The 16,829-nt window shown below is 42.8% G+C and overlaps 1 protein-coding gene across 1 annotated transcript in view; it reads left to right on the plus strand.

The window, feature by feature from the left end:
• The window catches only part of LOC115092360 (microtubule-associated tumor suppressor candidate 2-like), a 411,409-nt gene that overhangs the window by 301,720 nt on the left and 92,860 nt on the right, over nucleotides 1-16,829 (plus strand). Inside the window, exon 2 of the mRNA XM_029603160.1 lies at nucleotides 9,560-12,160. Coding sequence (XP_029459020.1) covers nucleotides 9,854-12,160 — 2,307 coding nt within the window. The 5' untranslated portion in view covers nucleotides 9,560-9,853. The remainder of the gene's footprint in view (nucleotides 1-9,559; nucleotides 12,161-16,829) is intronic.

Raw genomic sequence — 16,829 nt, forward strand, 5'->3', positions numbered from 1 at the left:
CTCCCCCACCCTCCAGACCCCCCCAAAAAAGTTTTAAAATTACCTGGTGGTCCAGTGGGGGCGCCGGGAGCGATCTCCTGCTCTCGGGCCATCGGCTGCCACTAATAAAAATGGCGCCAATGGCCCTTTGCCCTTACCATATGACAGGGTATCCGTGCCATTGGCCGGCCCCTGTCACATGGTAGGAACACTGGATGGCCGGTGCCCCCACTGGACCACCAGGTAATTTTAAAACATTTTTGGGGGGGTCGGGAGGGTGGGGGAGGCTAAGGGGTCAGTTTTAAAGGGTCAGGGGGGGGGGTTTGTTTATCGGATCGGGCGCAGCCAATAAACAAAAACCAATCGGGCCGTATGATAAAAATTATAAGATTTGAATCGGAACCGGAACCGAACCGATTCCGGTTCCGATTTACATTTTTATTCTATTTGTCTTTTTGACTGCTGCCACATACTGAGCCAAAGATTTCAAGGACTCTGTGGTCCTTTTCCTAGTGGTGACTCCTAATACGGAACCCAGTATTAGGCTTATTTTTCCCTTCGTGCATTCCTGTTATTTGTCCACATTAAATTACATCTTGCATTAGATGCTAGTCTCATAGTCTCACAAGTTCCTTCTGCAATTCCTGGCATTCCACTCCTGTTCTACCAATTCAAAACAATGTTGTGTCATCTGCAGATTCAGTCACCTCGCTTGTTCCTTCTCTAGATCATTTATGAATTTGTTGAATAACACAATACCACTAGGGCACTTCACTAATGACCTTCCATTTGGAAAGCTGACTATCTAGTCCTACCCTAAATTCTTTGTCTTTTATTCAGTTACCAATCCACTATAGAATACTGCCTCCAATCCCATGAATTCCCAATTTTCTGAGGAGTCTCTCACAAGGGAATTTGTCAAATGCTTTCTGAAAATCCAAATATACTACATCAACTAGCCCACCATTATCTGCATGCTTAATTACACCTTCAAAAAAATCTAGTAAATTAGTAAGGTAAGACTTCCTTTTGAAAATATCATGTTGAATGTCTTCCATTAAACAATGTCTATGTGGTCAGTAATTTGGATTTTAAGAATAGCTTCTACCATTTTGCGCAGCAATAACATCAGGCTCATCAATCTATAGTTTCTTGGATCACCCCTGGTCCCTTTTAAAAATTGACATTACATTTTTAACCCTCCATTCTTCTGGTACTATGGCTAACGATAGGTTGCAAATTACCAGAAACAGGTCTGCAATTTCAAGTTTGTGTTCCTTCAGAATGCTGAGATGAATACCATCTGATCCTGGTGATTTGTTGTTCTTTAGTCTGTCAGTCTGATTTATTACATCCTCCAGTTTCACAATGATTATGTTTAGTCAATCAGAGTCCTCACCATCAACAAATGTTTACAATGTGGGTATGAATGAACATCTTTCTCAGTAAAGACAGAGATAAAGAATTCATTTTTTTCTGCCTTTCCTTGTCCTCCCTAGGAACCCCTTTTACTCTTCAGTCATCTCACGGCTCAACTGACTCTTTCACAGTCTTTTTACTTTGAATGTACTTGAAAAGGTTTTTACTTGTTTTTATCTCTATGGCAAGCTTTTTTTTGCTTAACTTATTTTTTACATCTATCTTGCTAGTGCTTATGCTGTTCCTTGTTTTCTTATTTGAATGATGCCCTTTTGACTTTAATTGCCTCTTTCATCTCATTGTTAAACCACACCAGCAGTCATTTGGTCAATTAACAATTAACCCATGGCTCGGCCCCCTCACCTCTTTCAAAGTGATCCAGCACCTGGTCCCTCGTCTCTGGCGGCTGTGGGCCGCCGGATCCGTCCTCGGGCCGCCCCGGGGACTCCGGCTCTGCTACAGCTCCTGATGCTCCATGTCTGACCTCTCCGCATAGCCCACAGAGAGATGCCATCCTGACCAGCGCCGCGCCCACACAGCTGATTGTTTCATAGGGCCAATGGCGGGAACCTGGCCACAGCCCCGGATGATGATGTCAGCTAAGCTCTGATATATAAGGCTGGACTCTGCTCTCTCAAATTACCTTTGCAACAGGTCCTCTCGCTAGTCGAGAACTTGTTGCTTCTTCTGTTCCTGGTTCCCGATCCTGATTGCCTTCGTTCCTGTTTCCTTGTTCTGGTGTTCCTGTTCCTTCATCTCTCCTTTGGATTGCTAACCTGCTTTGACCCTGCATTGCCTGATGACGCTGTTGCCTCTCTCCAGCCCCGGACCTCTGCATTGCCTGACTACTCCATTGCCTCTCTCCAGCCCCGGATCTCTGCATTGCCTGACTACTCCATTGCCTCTCTCCAGCCCCGGACCTCTGCATTGCCTGACTACTCCATTGCCTCTCTCCAGCCCAGGACCTCTGCATTGCCTGAATACTCCATTGCCTCTCTCCAGCCCCGGACCTCTGCATTGCCTGACCATGCCGTTGCTTCTCTCCAGCCCTGGATGTCTGCTTCGTCTGACCATCCTTTGACTCTCTCCTCATCTAGACCTCAGCCTTGCTTCCCACTGCTTCCAGACTGCCACCAACCCAGAACTCAGCTTGCTTAAAGACACCTCTTCAGCCTTTGTCCTGGACGTGGTTCATTCACACTTCAGCCTGCTCTTGCTCAGGTGCCCTCTGTCAGACTGTGTTCCAATTGGTGCCCAGGTCTCCGGGACTCTGCCTTGTCCAGTACAGACTGATACCTACACCAGTGGCTGCATCTGGGCTGACCTCGATCCACCTATCAATGACCACTGTCGGAGGCCACCTAAGTCCAGCCGGCCCCGGCACCCAAAGGCTCAACCCGCGGGGAACGAGGGCTGGTATTGTTGAAGCACCAGCCGGCCTCCCTCCATCAGCCCTCTCTGCCTGCCGATGATGGGGACCCATAGGATGCCTCCTACAGGTAGCATCAACCCCACCTCAGCCCAAGAGTTCACCTCTGGCGCAACAGATGTTAATTTTTAAATGATGTTCATGCCTCCTGCAAATGTTTTACCTGGTGAATTGCTCTGTTTCTTTCCTCATTTTATCATAGTCTTTCTTTTTCTAGTTAAATGCTACTGCAGTATTTTTCCTTAGTATTTGTCCTCCAGTGGTTATGTCAAATATAGTTTTGAAGTGTTTTCAACAAATTAATATTAAACTTTCTAATGAACAGCAAAAATCTGTATAGAAGTCAGATTGGGTTCCTTCCAAAACAGAACCACTGACCACATCTTTACTTGACAGACATTAACAACCGTCATGTAACAACATCCTCTCTGAGAGAGTATTTGCATGTTTTATTGACTTTACAAAAGCCTTTGATTCTGTCTGGCATCCTCGCCTGGATCATAATGTACTACAAATTAGAACTCGAGGAAACACATGATATAATTAAATCCATGAATTCATCTATCAGCTGTAAAGTAAAAATAAACAGCAAGCAGATAGGCAGCTTTAAACAGAAGTGAGGAATGAGACAGGGTTGTGGTCTGAGCCCCACACTCTTCAATATCTACATCAATTACTGTATCTCCTCGTTGTACTGGAGACATCCCCAGCTGCATATCTTGTATGTTTTTATCATTTTTCAATGCTTTATCAAATAAACCACCGTGATTTGAATCTGGAATGATAGTATATAAATAAAATTAAAAAAAAATAAATAAATAAGGGGCGAATTTTCAAAAACATGCATGCAGAATGCCATTTAATATGTATATATAGGCCTTTTGAAAATTATCCCGAGAGTTATATATGAAAGGGTACACGTGCAAGCAACCTCATGCATACTTTTACACATACTTGAAAGAGGCATTCCTAGGGGTTGAGATAGGGCAGGGAAACCATTTACATGCATACTTTAAAAAATAAAAAGTCTGCATGGCAAAGTATATGTGAAAATTTACATCTGCTCCCATGCAGGCATAAATATAGATGTGTTTGTCATGCAAGGGTTTGTGTGTACCCACACATTTTCAACGTAGACTTACAAGCATAAGTTAATTTTGAAAATTATGAATGAAGTCTGCATATATTTTGTATTTGTCTTTGAGATGCTTTTAAAATTTAGCAAAATGGCTTACACTACATTTCATTACATTACATGGACTTCAACCTTAAACACTTTGTTATAAAATTGGGCTCTTTATGACTCAGAAATCAAATGCTTGCTACATGCAGACAATCTGGTCATTTTATCCATCACCCAGAATGTCTACTAGAGAACCTAAACTTACTGGAGACGTACTGCAAATAAGGGGCCTTATAAGTAAACCTGGAAAAAAAAATTATGATTTTCTAGACCAGGCCAAAAAATCTCTAACACAAATTCAAATTCTTCCTAAATGAATAAGAAATTGAGCATACTCTACATTATACTTATCTTGGTTTGAGACTAAATGCATCTGGGATTTTCAGATTGGCTATAAGGATTCTATAAGAAAAAACTCTAAGAGTCTTATATGCAATAAAGAAACCTCTGGACAAATACAATCCTCCAATAAAACTACTATTAGAATTATTTGATGGACTCATTCAACCAAGTCTCTTATATGGAAGTGAGAACTAGGGCCTTATTAACCCCAAATTATACAGAATGGGACAGAAACCCAACAGAAATCCTTCACCTTCAGTTTTGCAAATAAACACTCCATGTCCACAGAAACACCCCTAATAATGTGTGCAGAGCGGAATTAGGATGTTATGTTTCCCCTAAATACTCAACATGCAAAAAAGAATATTCGAATTCCGGTGAAATCTCAATAGCAGTATGTTAGGGATGTGGACTTTTGTGCTGTGGTGTGGTTGGTGCTGCTGGCCGAAAAGCCCATATGCCCACACTGACAGCTGACAGTCTTATCCTGAGTGGGTCTGACAGGAGCTTCGCCTATACAAACTATCATCCCTGCAGGTTGGGCCCTTGGGTTCCGATGGCAGGCAGGTCTAAGGAGGGTCCCTGAGGTAGTGACAGAATGAGAGTCCAAGTCCAGGTGAAGATTAGGGCAGGCAGAAGGCAAACAGAGATCCAGGAGGCAGGCTGAAGGTCAGGGGAGGCAGCAGACAAGCAAAAATATAGAAGGCAGCAAAGAAGCAAATTTCCAGGAGGCAGGCCGAAGGTCAGGGCAGGCAGCAGTCAAGCAAAGATACAGGAGGCAAGCCAAAGGTCAGGGAAGGCAGTAGACAGCAAATTTCCAGGAGGCAGGTCAAAGGTCAGGGCAGGCAGCAGACAAGCAAAGATACAGTAAGCAAGCCAAAGATCGTGGAAGGCAGCATACAAGAAAAGATATAGGAGGCAAACCAAAGGTTGGGAAAGGCAGCAGACAAGCAAATTTCCAAGAGGGAGGCCGAAGGTCAGGGCAGGCAGCAGACAAGCGAAGATCCAGGTCCAAGCAGAGGGTCGAGTCCAGGAAGCAAACAGGAGAGTCAAAGAGCAAGCGGAGGTCAATACCAAGAATTTAAGCCAGAGGAGACAGGGGAAGGCAAGGGAAGGAGCAGGGCCAGACCAGAACACTGAGGAACAGGAACAGGCAACTAAGAAGGACCAGGACACAAAAGGGCAGCAGGAAACTGGGACACACAAACACAAGGAACCAGGAGCAAGGATAGACAATGCAAGGAGATGCAACATGTGCTAAGGAGCAGATCCATCAGGAGACCTATTGCCGAGGCAAGGCGTGCCAGGCTGAGTGGGTTTAAATGTTGAAAGTGGGTGGCATCATCCAATTGTGACTCCTGAACTATTCCTGCTAAAGCGCATAATATGCATGTAGGATGTCCACTGCCGGATCCCCACTGAGCGCGTATAATGGCAAAAAACAGACAAACCTTCACCAAATATAAAAGAAATGATCACAGATTAGAAATTGAAATATTCTGTCAAATAATGAACTGAAAACTCCAAAGAGAAAGACTCTGTATGCAGTGCAACACTGGAGAAAGAGAAACAGAGATGTATTTCCTCCTGAGCTGTGTAAAATACAACAACAGGCCGATTCAGAAAAATGCACGGGAGAGCTGGCGAGCGCCTGCTCTCCCGGCGCGCGCACAGGCCACTCTCCTGGGCGCGTGATTCAGGAGGGTGGCCTATGCAAATTAGGGCCCGCAGTAAAAGGAGGCGCTAGGGACACTAGCGTGTCCCTAGCGCCTCCTTTTTGACAGGAGTGGCGGCTGTCAGCGGGTTTGACAGCCGATGCTCAATTTTGCCAGCATCGTTTCTCAAACCCACTGACAGCCACGGGTTCAGAAACCGAACGCCGGCAAAATTGAGCATCCAGTTTTCAACCCGCGAGCCACGGGCAGATTTTTAATTTTTTTGTTTTTAATTTTTACTTTTTTTTTACTTTTGGGGCCTCCGACTTAATATCGCCGGCGCCAGCAGAAATTAACGCCAGCCTTTGGGCAGGCATTAATTTCTGAAAGTAAAATATGCGGCTTGGCTGCACATTTTACTTTCTGTATCACATGGGAATAACTAATAGGGCCATCAACATGCATTTGCATTTTGCGGGCGCTATTAGTTTCGGGGGGGTTGGCTGCGCGTTTTCGACGTGCTATTACCCCTTACTGAATAAGGGGTAAAGCTAGCGTGTCGAAACCGCGCGTCCAAATGCGGGTTAATAGTGCGCTCCACTGGAGCGCACTGTACTGTATCGGCCTGTAAGAGATTAGAGATACCCTTTTCCCAAAGCTGACAAAGAAAATGAAAGACTTCCCACTAAAGAGTGAGAAGGAAAAACTCTCTAGAATCCTGGGAGAAACAGGAGAAATAGCATTTGTGGCAGCGAAATGTATGGCACCCTGGAACCAGGACAGAAATGAAATCTGACCAGGGACAAAGTGGAGCAGCATGAAAACCTGAGACCTGTCCCTAATATTGTACTTCCTGTAACCTATAACTTTACTAAAAATGACACGAGGTGGGTGGCACCTTATAGACTAACCAATTTATGGCCCTATTTTAAAAACCCAGCACGCACAAAAATCCAGCAGATATGTGTGTGGCCAGGACGCGCTTGTGCCCTGGGGATTTTCGAACGACCGCGGCCACACGCATATCTCTCAGTACGCATGGAAGAACCGGATTCGATAAAAGGGGTGGGGGCGAGGTCTGGGTGGGGCGAGGGCAGATCAGGACAGCGCCATTAGGCACTGTCTTGCTGAAGCATTCACCGGTAGCCAGCCGGCGCACGCAACCTGCTACTGCTCTGGAGAGCAGGTAAGTCTGAAAAAAAAAAAATGTTAGCGGGGTTTTAGGGGTCGGGCCGGAGAGGGGAAAAGGGAGGCAGGCTAGCTAGGGGTTTAGGAAGTTCCCTCCCATTCCGCTCCTTTATTGTCAATGTGTGAAAAATATTTTTTTTTAGAACATGAGTTCCAGAAGTGTTGCGAAATATAAATGTTTCTTCTCATAGCATCATAGTGTCGCTATGGAAAGGCACTGATTGTTTTAGTATCAATATTCATGCTGACATATTTTTAAGGAGGCAGACCTTGCTTATTGTTATTTCTGTTTTTGGCAGTATGGTATCTCCATGAACCAACTGGTATGAATCCACAGCATTAAAAAGAGTGATATGTTATTACTGGGCCACATGCCTGTGCTTGCTTCCTCAGCTATAACATATTTCTACAGACATAAACAACACACCTCGACCTTTATACCTCGTGGTAAAACTGTGGACATCAATATTGATACTAATAGGGACCCTTTTAATCATGGTGTGCCAATGTATTAGCTAGCCCTTGCTGCCCTAACTGGAGGAGTTGAAGGGCCAAGGTAAAAATGCACCCATAGCAGCAAGGATTAGCTAAGTCCTGAGCACCCATGTAAGCTGAAAGAGCATGCTGATAGTGCATGCTGACAGTGATGTCGTATGCTAGTGGCGATAGGTGCAAAGTTTGGTGAGTATTAACAAAACCTAGTAAAATTCATTTATAAAATCTATCTTATAGTAACTATATGATTATAATATAAATATATAAAAGTCAGGAAATGTTGGGTTATAGCCATTAACAGCATTTTTTTTATAGTTATTATATCACTAATGGTATCAGGAATTGTTTTTATATGACATCATCCCACAATTATGTGAAATAAAGAATTTTAGGCACTTTTCCCGTTTAGAAATCCAATACACTAGAAGCATTCTAGAATGGTGAATGGGTGCCAAATCTGAATTTTCTGACTTATTCATTTAAATACAATCACATCAGTGGATTGGATGGCTCGGTGGATTAGCTTGAGTTAGAGATCACTTTGCCTCTAGATCACTGGTTCACATCCAGCTTAGGATAAAAGTGACTGAAAGTCATTTTACCATCTTAGAGGTATTTGATAGTCAATGTGAAATGAGTTGGCGCTCTCAGTCCCGTTGCTAGTGGACGAGAGTCCAAATTCCTAACAATACTGCAACTTCACAGTATTGTTCATGGAAGGATAAAAGAATAGGCAGGCATGCAGCATGAATTCCCTTTTGCATTGCTACTGCCAGTACTGTACTCACTGTATAGACAAATGTTGGACTTTGGTTGCTAGTGCTTTCAGACTGGCACCTTTCAAATACATTCAAATCTCTAAGCAAAAAGTATAATGCAACCATAACATAATGGCAATAGTTTTTCCTAATACATTTATGTAACTCTTATTTAAAGCATGCTGTCCTTTCCTTGCTGGGCAATGCATGCAAACTGGTCCAAAAACTACTGGCCTGTAGTACCTTCTGTGAGATGAAACGCAGCTGCTGCTTTCTTCCAGCGCACCATTTGTTGACTGTCAGATCACTGTAGTGACCAAGTGTTTTTCTGCTTAGAGTTTCCAGGATAGCATATGGGGTGCAGAATCATTGTATATACTGTACGACATGTATCCATTGCAGGAATGAAAGCCTGAAGTATGTACCAGAAAGTGATTATCTTTTATAGGCTCAGCAGTGAATCTGTTGTCCTATTCGTGTGATTACAAGAATCTATTCCTCCTCCTGCCTACATGTATCAACAGCTTTTACATTAACCTCTATTGATTATTTCATCAATGACTTGCAAATTTGGTTAAATGCATGCATTTTTTATTTTTGAAACTTTTTACAAGAAGTAAACAAAAAAATGTGTACATGAATTGCTGACACTTGTAACATTGAAAATTAATCCCATCAACTAATTTAGAAACAACCTGGATTGGAGCTGGTCTGATGGCCCTGTGCTAGCACCATGTACAGCCACAGAGGAAGCCTTGTTCTGTTTCTGAACCTGCCTTCTAATTCTTGGGCCCTGTAACTCCTAATGGCTGGCACACAGTATACCAGGCTCCGAAGGGAGCTGTAATCCATGCTTCTTGGTCAAAGACTGTGGCTGTGACAGCCAAACTGGGGGATATCAAAACCATAGCCTGCCAACAAAGGCTCATATGCCCAAAAGAGCTGCTAATGCTGGAGGCCAACACCAAGCATCAGGAATGTGATAGGGCATAAGTAGAAAAGGAACACCCCTCCCAACATATACAGCACTAAGTACTTGTTAATATGCATTTCCAGTCATGGAAAGATCTACATAACAACTTACTGTTATTTCTTTTTTTCTAATTTATAGGTTAAATGGATTAATTGACTGCCTACCAGAGGAAACTCAACAAGACTGGTTCACTTTCATTATATTACTCTGTACCTCAAAGACTGCCTGGGTTGTGAAATTAACTGAAATACAGTAAGAGTAGGTGAAACTGACAAGTGTGGCTCCAAGAAACAGAAAAAAAAAGGACCTGTTCTAATGATTTGCAATTAGCCTTTTAATTTAAGTATGTTTAACTAATGAGCTTGCTGAATAAGAGACTCGTTTTTCCATGCAAGTGTGTTATCCGCCAAGACACTCAATTAAAACCTCAGCATGAGTGCACCACTGGTTCCCAACAAGACATGCTATACTAATCTTCAAGACAATCGCAGCCAAGTACAAAATAACAATGAAAACCTAATAAGTACAGGAGATACAAATGCCAACCAAATTTTGACGCACAGTAAAACCCCAGAAGATGAAGGCAAGCAACGTGATGAGATAGATGGAATGGAAAACGTTTATCTTGGTGGATCGAAAAAGCTTACACAATTGGGTAAGGCTTCCGTCAAGCCTGAGGACTGTGGTGAAGAGTCTCAGGGTGTTAAGAGGGCTACACTGGATTTTAGCCAGCAGCATGCAAGAAACAGGGCACCTAATGAAGACCGTATGACTGATGGTACCAAGGACATGTTGAAGACTACTCCTGTTTGCCATGGACAGCATCAGCTGAATTTGAAAAGCAATATGAATGAGAGCAGTTTAGATTTTACTGTAAGCAGTGATAGAGAAGCAATGCAGACCGGGTCACAGGATAAATTAAAGAAGGTAGTGGAAACTGAAGGAACAAAAGACATTTCTTTGGGAAGATTCAGCAGTTCATCTAACAGAACAGAATCATTTGCAAAAGAGTATATTGGGAGTTTATCATACAGGAATTTGCTATCTGCATCACTGGATTCCCATGGAACATCGTGCCATGTAATTGGCAGCACTGAGAAATCACAGAAAACACCAACAGTTCAAAATCTAGGCCTAGCTTTTCATCCACTCAACAATACCTCAGAAGAGAAAAAGATTGTTTTTTATGCTAAACCATCTACCTCAGAAATCAAAAAAACAAATATTCCAGAATTCCAAACAGATCTGGAAAAGCTGTCAAACTTTAACAAGCAAAGCACATGGCATCCTACTTATGTAGATCATCTTAATTTAGCTGGCAAACCTCAGGAAATTTCTAATATATCAGAAGCACAGTTCACCCAGGAGGGTTTGTGTAGAAAATCAGAGATGCTACAGTCCATACAGCAAAAGACTGAGAGCATTATGCTAGTGGAATTGGTGGGATGTCAAAGCAAAGGAGGCATTTCTTCACAGGATGAAGAAAGACGGGGAAGAGAAACCAGAGAGTCTCACTTGCAGGACACGTGCAATAGAGCAGAGGGTCCACTGTCAAACCAAGCTGAAGCTACTGACAGATTACTAACTGGCAGCATGTGCCCTGTGTTTTCAAGTGAAAACAGTGCCAATGCAAACAGGACAAGTCGTCTAGACAGTGAAGGATATGCTATAGCCGACAAGGACCAGCAACCAGAATTTCCTGTGGCTTCTCCTCCTGTCAGTGACAAGTTCAATGGTAAATCGTCACCTAATAGAAACAGAAACGCTGATGAAGCTCACGCCACTGACTTTCAGGTAGGAAGTGACTACATGTCTTTTGTGCATACTGTTCATCCACCTGGAGGCAAGTTTTTGAAAGCCATGGAGAATAAAGCGAAACCTGCTGAAGGGAAACCTGCGAGCAGCACTGAACCTGCCTTAGAAAACCAGACTGAAGAGACTGTGCCGGCTGAGCATGCTAGCTACCCAGACGGAGACAATAATTTCCTGACAAGCAGAAGTGAGGCTTTTGTGGAAGGTACTGCAACATCTTCACTTCAGAGCAGGCAGACAGCAACTGAAAGGAAACAGCATCCAGATGAAGTAAAGGAGAGCTGTAAGACTCTGGCAGCCACCGATGCTTTTTTATGTGTTCCCACTCCCTTCTACCCAGTGGCAGCAGCTAATATAAACAGCCAGCCCGTCGGAGTGGACTGCAACCTGAAGAATCTTTATGCAATTCATGGTGACAGACTATTGCCGTCTCCCGTCCTATCTCCCATGGAGAGTACACAATTGTTAAACATATCCACTAAAACACCCATCAAGACTATTTGCAACAGTGGGATCCCTAAACCCGTACTAATACATTCCAAGCCTTCCCCTACCAACAGGGGGGAGGTAGAGAGCAATTACAGTGAAAAGCCCGAAGAGAAGATTGAAACCAAACCAATCCTACCTAAGCCCAAACATGTGAGACCTAAAATCATTACCTACATTAGAAGAAGTCCTCAGGCAATGGACAGACTTGATACGCCGTTTGAAGCAAGTGGGCTCTCATATGGGACCTCAGCATGCAATATTCCAATGCCAAAAGAACAAAGGACATTAAGCAGTGACAATAAACCATCTAACATTTTCTATGACAAATTTAAACCTGACTTGCAGAACCCAAGACTATTTGGCCCTGGATTGATGGTGTCAGGTATTAAGCCCCCTGCACATCCATTTGCTCAAATGAATGAAAAGTTTTTACAGCAGGTAAGGAAACCTATCGATAAATGTGCTTCTTCTTCTTCCTATGTGCTGTTGGCCATCTGATTTTAGGATTAAGCCTGATAAACCCAAGAATTATACAAAGATACATTTCCAAATTTGAATGAAATCTTGGTAAAACATTTGTTTTCAAGTCCAACAGAGCTAAGATATGTAAGGAAACTATAGGCAGTCTCCTTATTCACCCACACTATGAAGAATAACTTTCTAATATGCATAGCATTCAATTCCTGCCAAAATGTGTTTACAAAAATACAGTAGAATTAAAAGCTGATCCAGTCTTCCCCTCCCCCTCCCCACAGCTTTTATCATTTTGTTATCTAAATTTGGTAAGGAATATAAAATAAGCCCCCCCCAGAAAGGATGAAATGCATATTGTATATCCGGTTCATGAAATGGAAAATATCCTATAAAAATCCAACCTTTTGTTGAGAAACCCAGTTCACTTGCAGCAGATATTACCAGTGCTGTAATCAAATATCATAATAATTCCTCCTTTTCAGCAAAATTGAATCAACTTAATCTTTTTAAAATTCTTTTCAAAAACAGATTTCTAACTTCCAGGTATCAGTGCAAGCACAATTGGCAGGAACTGCTCTGTAGAAGAGTTTACCAAACAAGTATATATATATATATATATATATATATTTTTTTTTTTTTTTTAACATTTCTTATGGAAAAAGAGATCATTCTGAGGAAATTTGTTTTTTATATTTTTCTATGGAAACTTTATTTTGCATGTCCCAATACTAGGAAATTTCTTCCAAATTACTATCATGCCAGGCTTAGACATAAAGCCACCCACAAGAAGCAGTGTAAAAGCCTAAGTAAAAGCTATAAAAAGCTGCCAAAAATCTGGTGTCTGAATATTTGACATCTCAGTTTGCAACATAACCATGTTTTTTGGTTACGAGGTAATGTGCAATTCCAGATTTATTTTTTTGTGAAGACTTAAAATGTGATGCCATGGAAAAAGTAATTAAAATTACAAATACTTGAAGTTTTATGGCCATGAGGAGAAAGGGTTGCAATTGTTTTGCCCAATTCTAGGGATGTGCAGAGGGACCGCATACATTACATTCGGTATTCGTATTCGTTGGGGGGGGGGGGGCAGATACGTTGCATTCGGCAAGAAGGGCCCCGATCCGTTCATGCATTCCATTCTTAATCGTTTCCTGGCTAAAATTTAATTAACTACAACCCCCCACCCTCCTGACCCCCCCCAAGACTTGCCAAAACTCCCTGGTGGTCCAGCGGGTGTCTGGGAGCCATCTAATGCACTCACGCCGTCGGCTGCCGGTATTCAAAATGGCACCGATAGCCTTTGCCCTTACTATGTCACAGGGGCTACCGGTGCCATTGGTCGGCCCCTGTCACATGGGAGGAGCAATGGACGGCCGGCGCCATCTTGTGCTCCTACCATGTGACAGGAGCCGACCAATGGCACCGGTAGCCCCTGTGACATAGTAAGGACAAAGGCTATCGGCGTCATTTTGAATACTGGCAGCTGACGGCTCAAGTGCAGGAGATCGCTCCCGGACCCCCGCTGGACCAGCAGGGACTTTTGGCAAGTCTTGTGGGGTTAGGAGTGTCCCCCAAAGACTTGCCAAAAGTCCCTGGTGGTCCAGTGGGGGTCTGGGAGCGATCGCTGCACTCGGGCCGTCGGCTGCCAGTAATCAAAATGGCGCCGATAGCCTTTGCCCTTCCTATGTCACAGGGGCTATTGGTGCCATTTTGAAAACCGGCAGCTGATGGGATGAGTGCAGTAGATGGCTCCTGGACCCCCGCTGGATCACCAGGGAGTTTTGGTAAGTCTTGTGGGGGTCAGGAGGGTGGGAGTTTTGTTTAAATTCGCTCCTTTACACTGCCAAATAATTCGTGAAGATTCGTTGTATTTGTGGGAATCGCGATACGTTTCGCTTCCCCACGAATACAATGAATATGGCCCTAAACGTTGCGGATTGCCAATACATTGCAAACGAATGTACACCCCTACCTAATTCTTCTTTCAGCCCTATTTACCAAACACCAAGTCTAAAACTATGCTTCTCAACCCTTTCCTATAGGCACATCTAACCAGTTGTGTTTTCAGCATATCTATAACGAATATGCATGAGATAGATTTGCATACAATGGACACTTCAGATATGCAAATTTATCTCATGAATATTCAATATGGAAATCCTGTAAACCTGAATGGATAGTTGTGCCTCCAGAAGAGAGTTGGGACTCACCAGTCTAAAATGTAATGGAAAGAATTAAGGTTGTGTTAAACATTTATTATTTAAGGAAACTGTTGCATTATATCCCTGGGTCTGTTCTAGGAATGTGAATCATGTGATCGATCGTCTTAATGATCGATTTTGGCTGGGGGGGGACTGAAGTCTGATCGTTATGTTTTTTTTTTTGTTTAAAAAATCGTTAATCGGGGGAGGGCGGGAAAACCAGCACACCAAAACAACCCTAAAACCCACCCCAACCCTTTAAAACAAATCCCCCACCCTCCCGAACCCCCCCAAAATGTTTTAAATTACCTGGGGTCCAGGGCAAAGGTAGCGCCGGTGCCATTTTGGTTCCTGTCACCCGACGTCACGAGTGCAGGAGATCGCTCCCGGACCCCCGCTGGACCCCCAGGGACTTTTGGCCAGCTTGGGGGGGGGCCTCCTGACCCCCACAAGACTTGCCAAAAGTCCAGTGGGGGTCCAGGAGCAACCTCCTGCACTCGGGCCGTATTGCCAATATTCAAAATGGCACCAGCGCTACCTTTGCCCTCACTATGTCATACGATGACATAGTGAGGGTCGGGGTGGGTTTTAGGGTCGGGGTGGGTTTTAGGGTTGTTTTGGTGTGCCGGTTTTCCCACCCTCCCCCGATTTACGATTTTTTGATGATAAATCGGGGGAATTGCTATTGTATCGCGGCTCTAACGATTTTTGACGATTTAAAATATATCTGACGATTGTTTTAAATCGTCAAAAAACGATTCACATCCCTAGTCTGTTCCACCTTTTTTTTCTAATGACATTTTTGAGTTGTAAGGACAGGGAGAATAGCTTTCAAAACTGCTTGTGCACACCTATATATGCATTTACTCCTGATATACGTGAGGAAGGTGCCAATTATCATGCGTAAAGTACTTATAAAATGGCAACTTACTCTTATAAATGTATGCCCCTCCCTGGAATGCCCCAGGTCTGCCCTTTTCTTACACAGGTAAATTTACTTGCAAACCCTGATTTATGTGTGTGTATTGAGGTTTCTAAAATAGCATATACTCAGTTATGTGCTATTTTAAACACCTAAGTGCTATTTATTTATTTATTTATTTTTACACTTTATGTGCGCAACTTTAAAAAATTCACCTGACAATCCTTTGTAACCAAGATCTATTCACAGGTAAGATATGTTGCAGATGTATTGCTATTGTAGTGCTGTTCATTAAGAGCTTCCAGCAATATGCAGCATCACTCAAATCTGCAGCCACTTGTGATCAGCTGCCTTGAAACCCATGAGCCTGCAATGGGCTTATTAGTGCAAGCCCAAACAAAAGCCATGGACCTCATGAAGATTGTCAGCTCTTATAAATACTGACTATATAATTGCATCTGCCTGAAATGTAGTGGAGTTCACTGCGGGCACCTTTTGATTGCCCACAGAAGATGCAAGCCACTAAATATATTCTATCTGTAGCCCTAGAAGCACATTTTTTGAAGAGTAATAGGAATCTATTTTTATGTATTTAAGTCCCCTGCTAGTTTTCACCACTTGGCATCCTGTCTGCTAAAATTCTTGTGCAGTTTTGTGAAATAAGTCGTAACATGGTACACATTATTCAAAAGGACATTTTCCCATTCTGTGTCCACGGATAACCTCCTTATTAAGTAAAGTTCAGTGAGACCAACACTGTTGCAGAGAAGGAAACACTGACAAAATGTAGAGGCAGAATAAAAGGACTTAAAAACTGTTGATTTATGCCAAATTTTAAATACGTAACAAGTGATGAATTCACTATAGCATGTCAAAGACAACAATGAGAAATCATAATGAAGGGAATCTATATTTCATAAGGAAAATCATCTTGAAATATTATGCAAGCTCTTGTTTACAGATTAAACCTTACCCATGATTCTCTCTGTTTCTGAGTACTCAGTCATTGCAAGTTATGAATTCTGTAGTACTATGTACTTTCAAGCAAGCTGGAACACTAGACATTAAAATTTGGTATCATATATTGTTATGCTTCCAGCACTTAAACATTGATTTTCTGGCAGAATATATTTGGCAGTAGTCCAGAGCACTTGTTTTTGCTGGATATCTGAAAATTATTTGTCCCAAATAATATTCTTAAAGGCCTAAAAGGAATATTATCTTTACTGCGCCACTCTTGCCTAGGATAAGATTCTAACTTATGTGTATTGTGGTAACAAATTGTGCTCTAGGATGGGGCATTTCTAAATACATAAAACTGGGCTGACCCTAGGAGGATATAGAACCTGGGGCAATTTACCTGTTTGGAGTTCCCCCCACCCCCAGCTTATATCTTTCTGCCCCCTCCCCTCAGCATGATCTTCTGCCTAACTGTTCCCCCCTGCCCTGATACAATCTCTTCACCTCCAATCCAGTTCTTTCTCCCCTTTTCTCTTTTTTCGCCAGC

This window comes from Rhinatrema bivittatum, chromosome 5 (genome assembly GCF_901001135.1).
Source record: "Rhinatrema bivittatum chromosome 5, aRhiBiv1.1, whole genome shotgun sequence".
Classification (NCBI taxonomy): Eukaryota; Metazoa; Chordata; class Amphibia; order Gymnophiona; family Rhinatrematidae; genus Rhinatrema; species Rhinatrema bivittatum.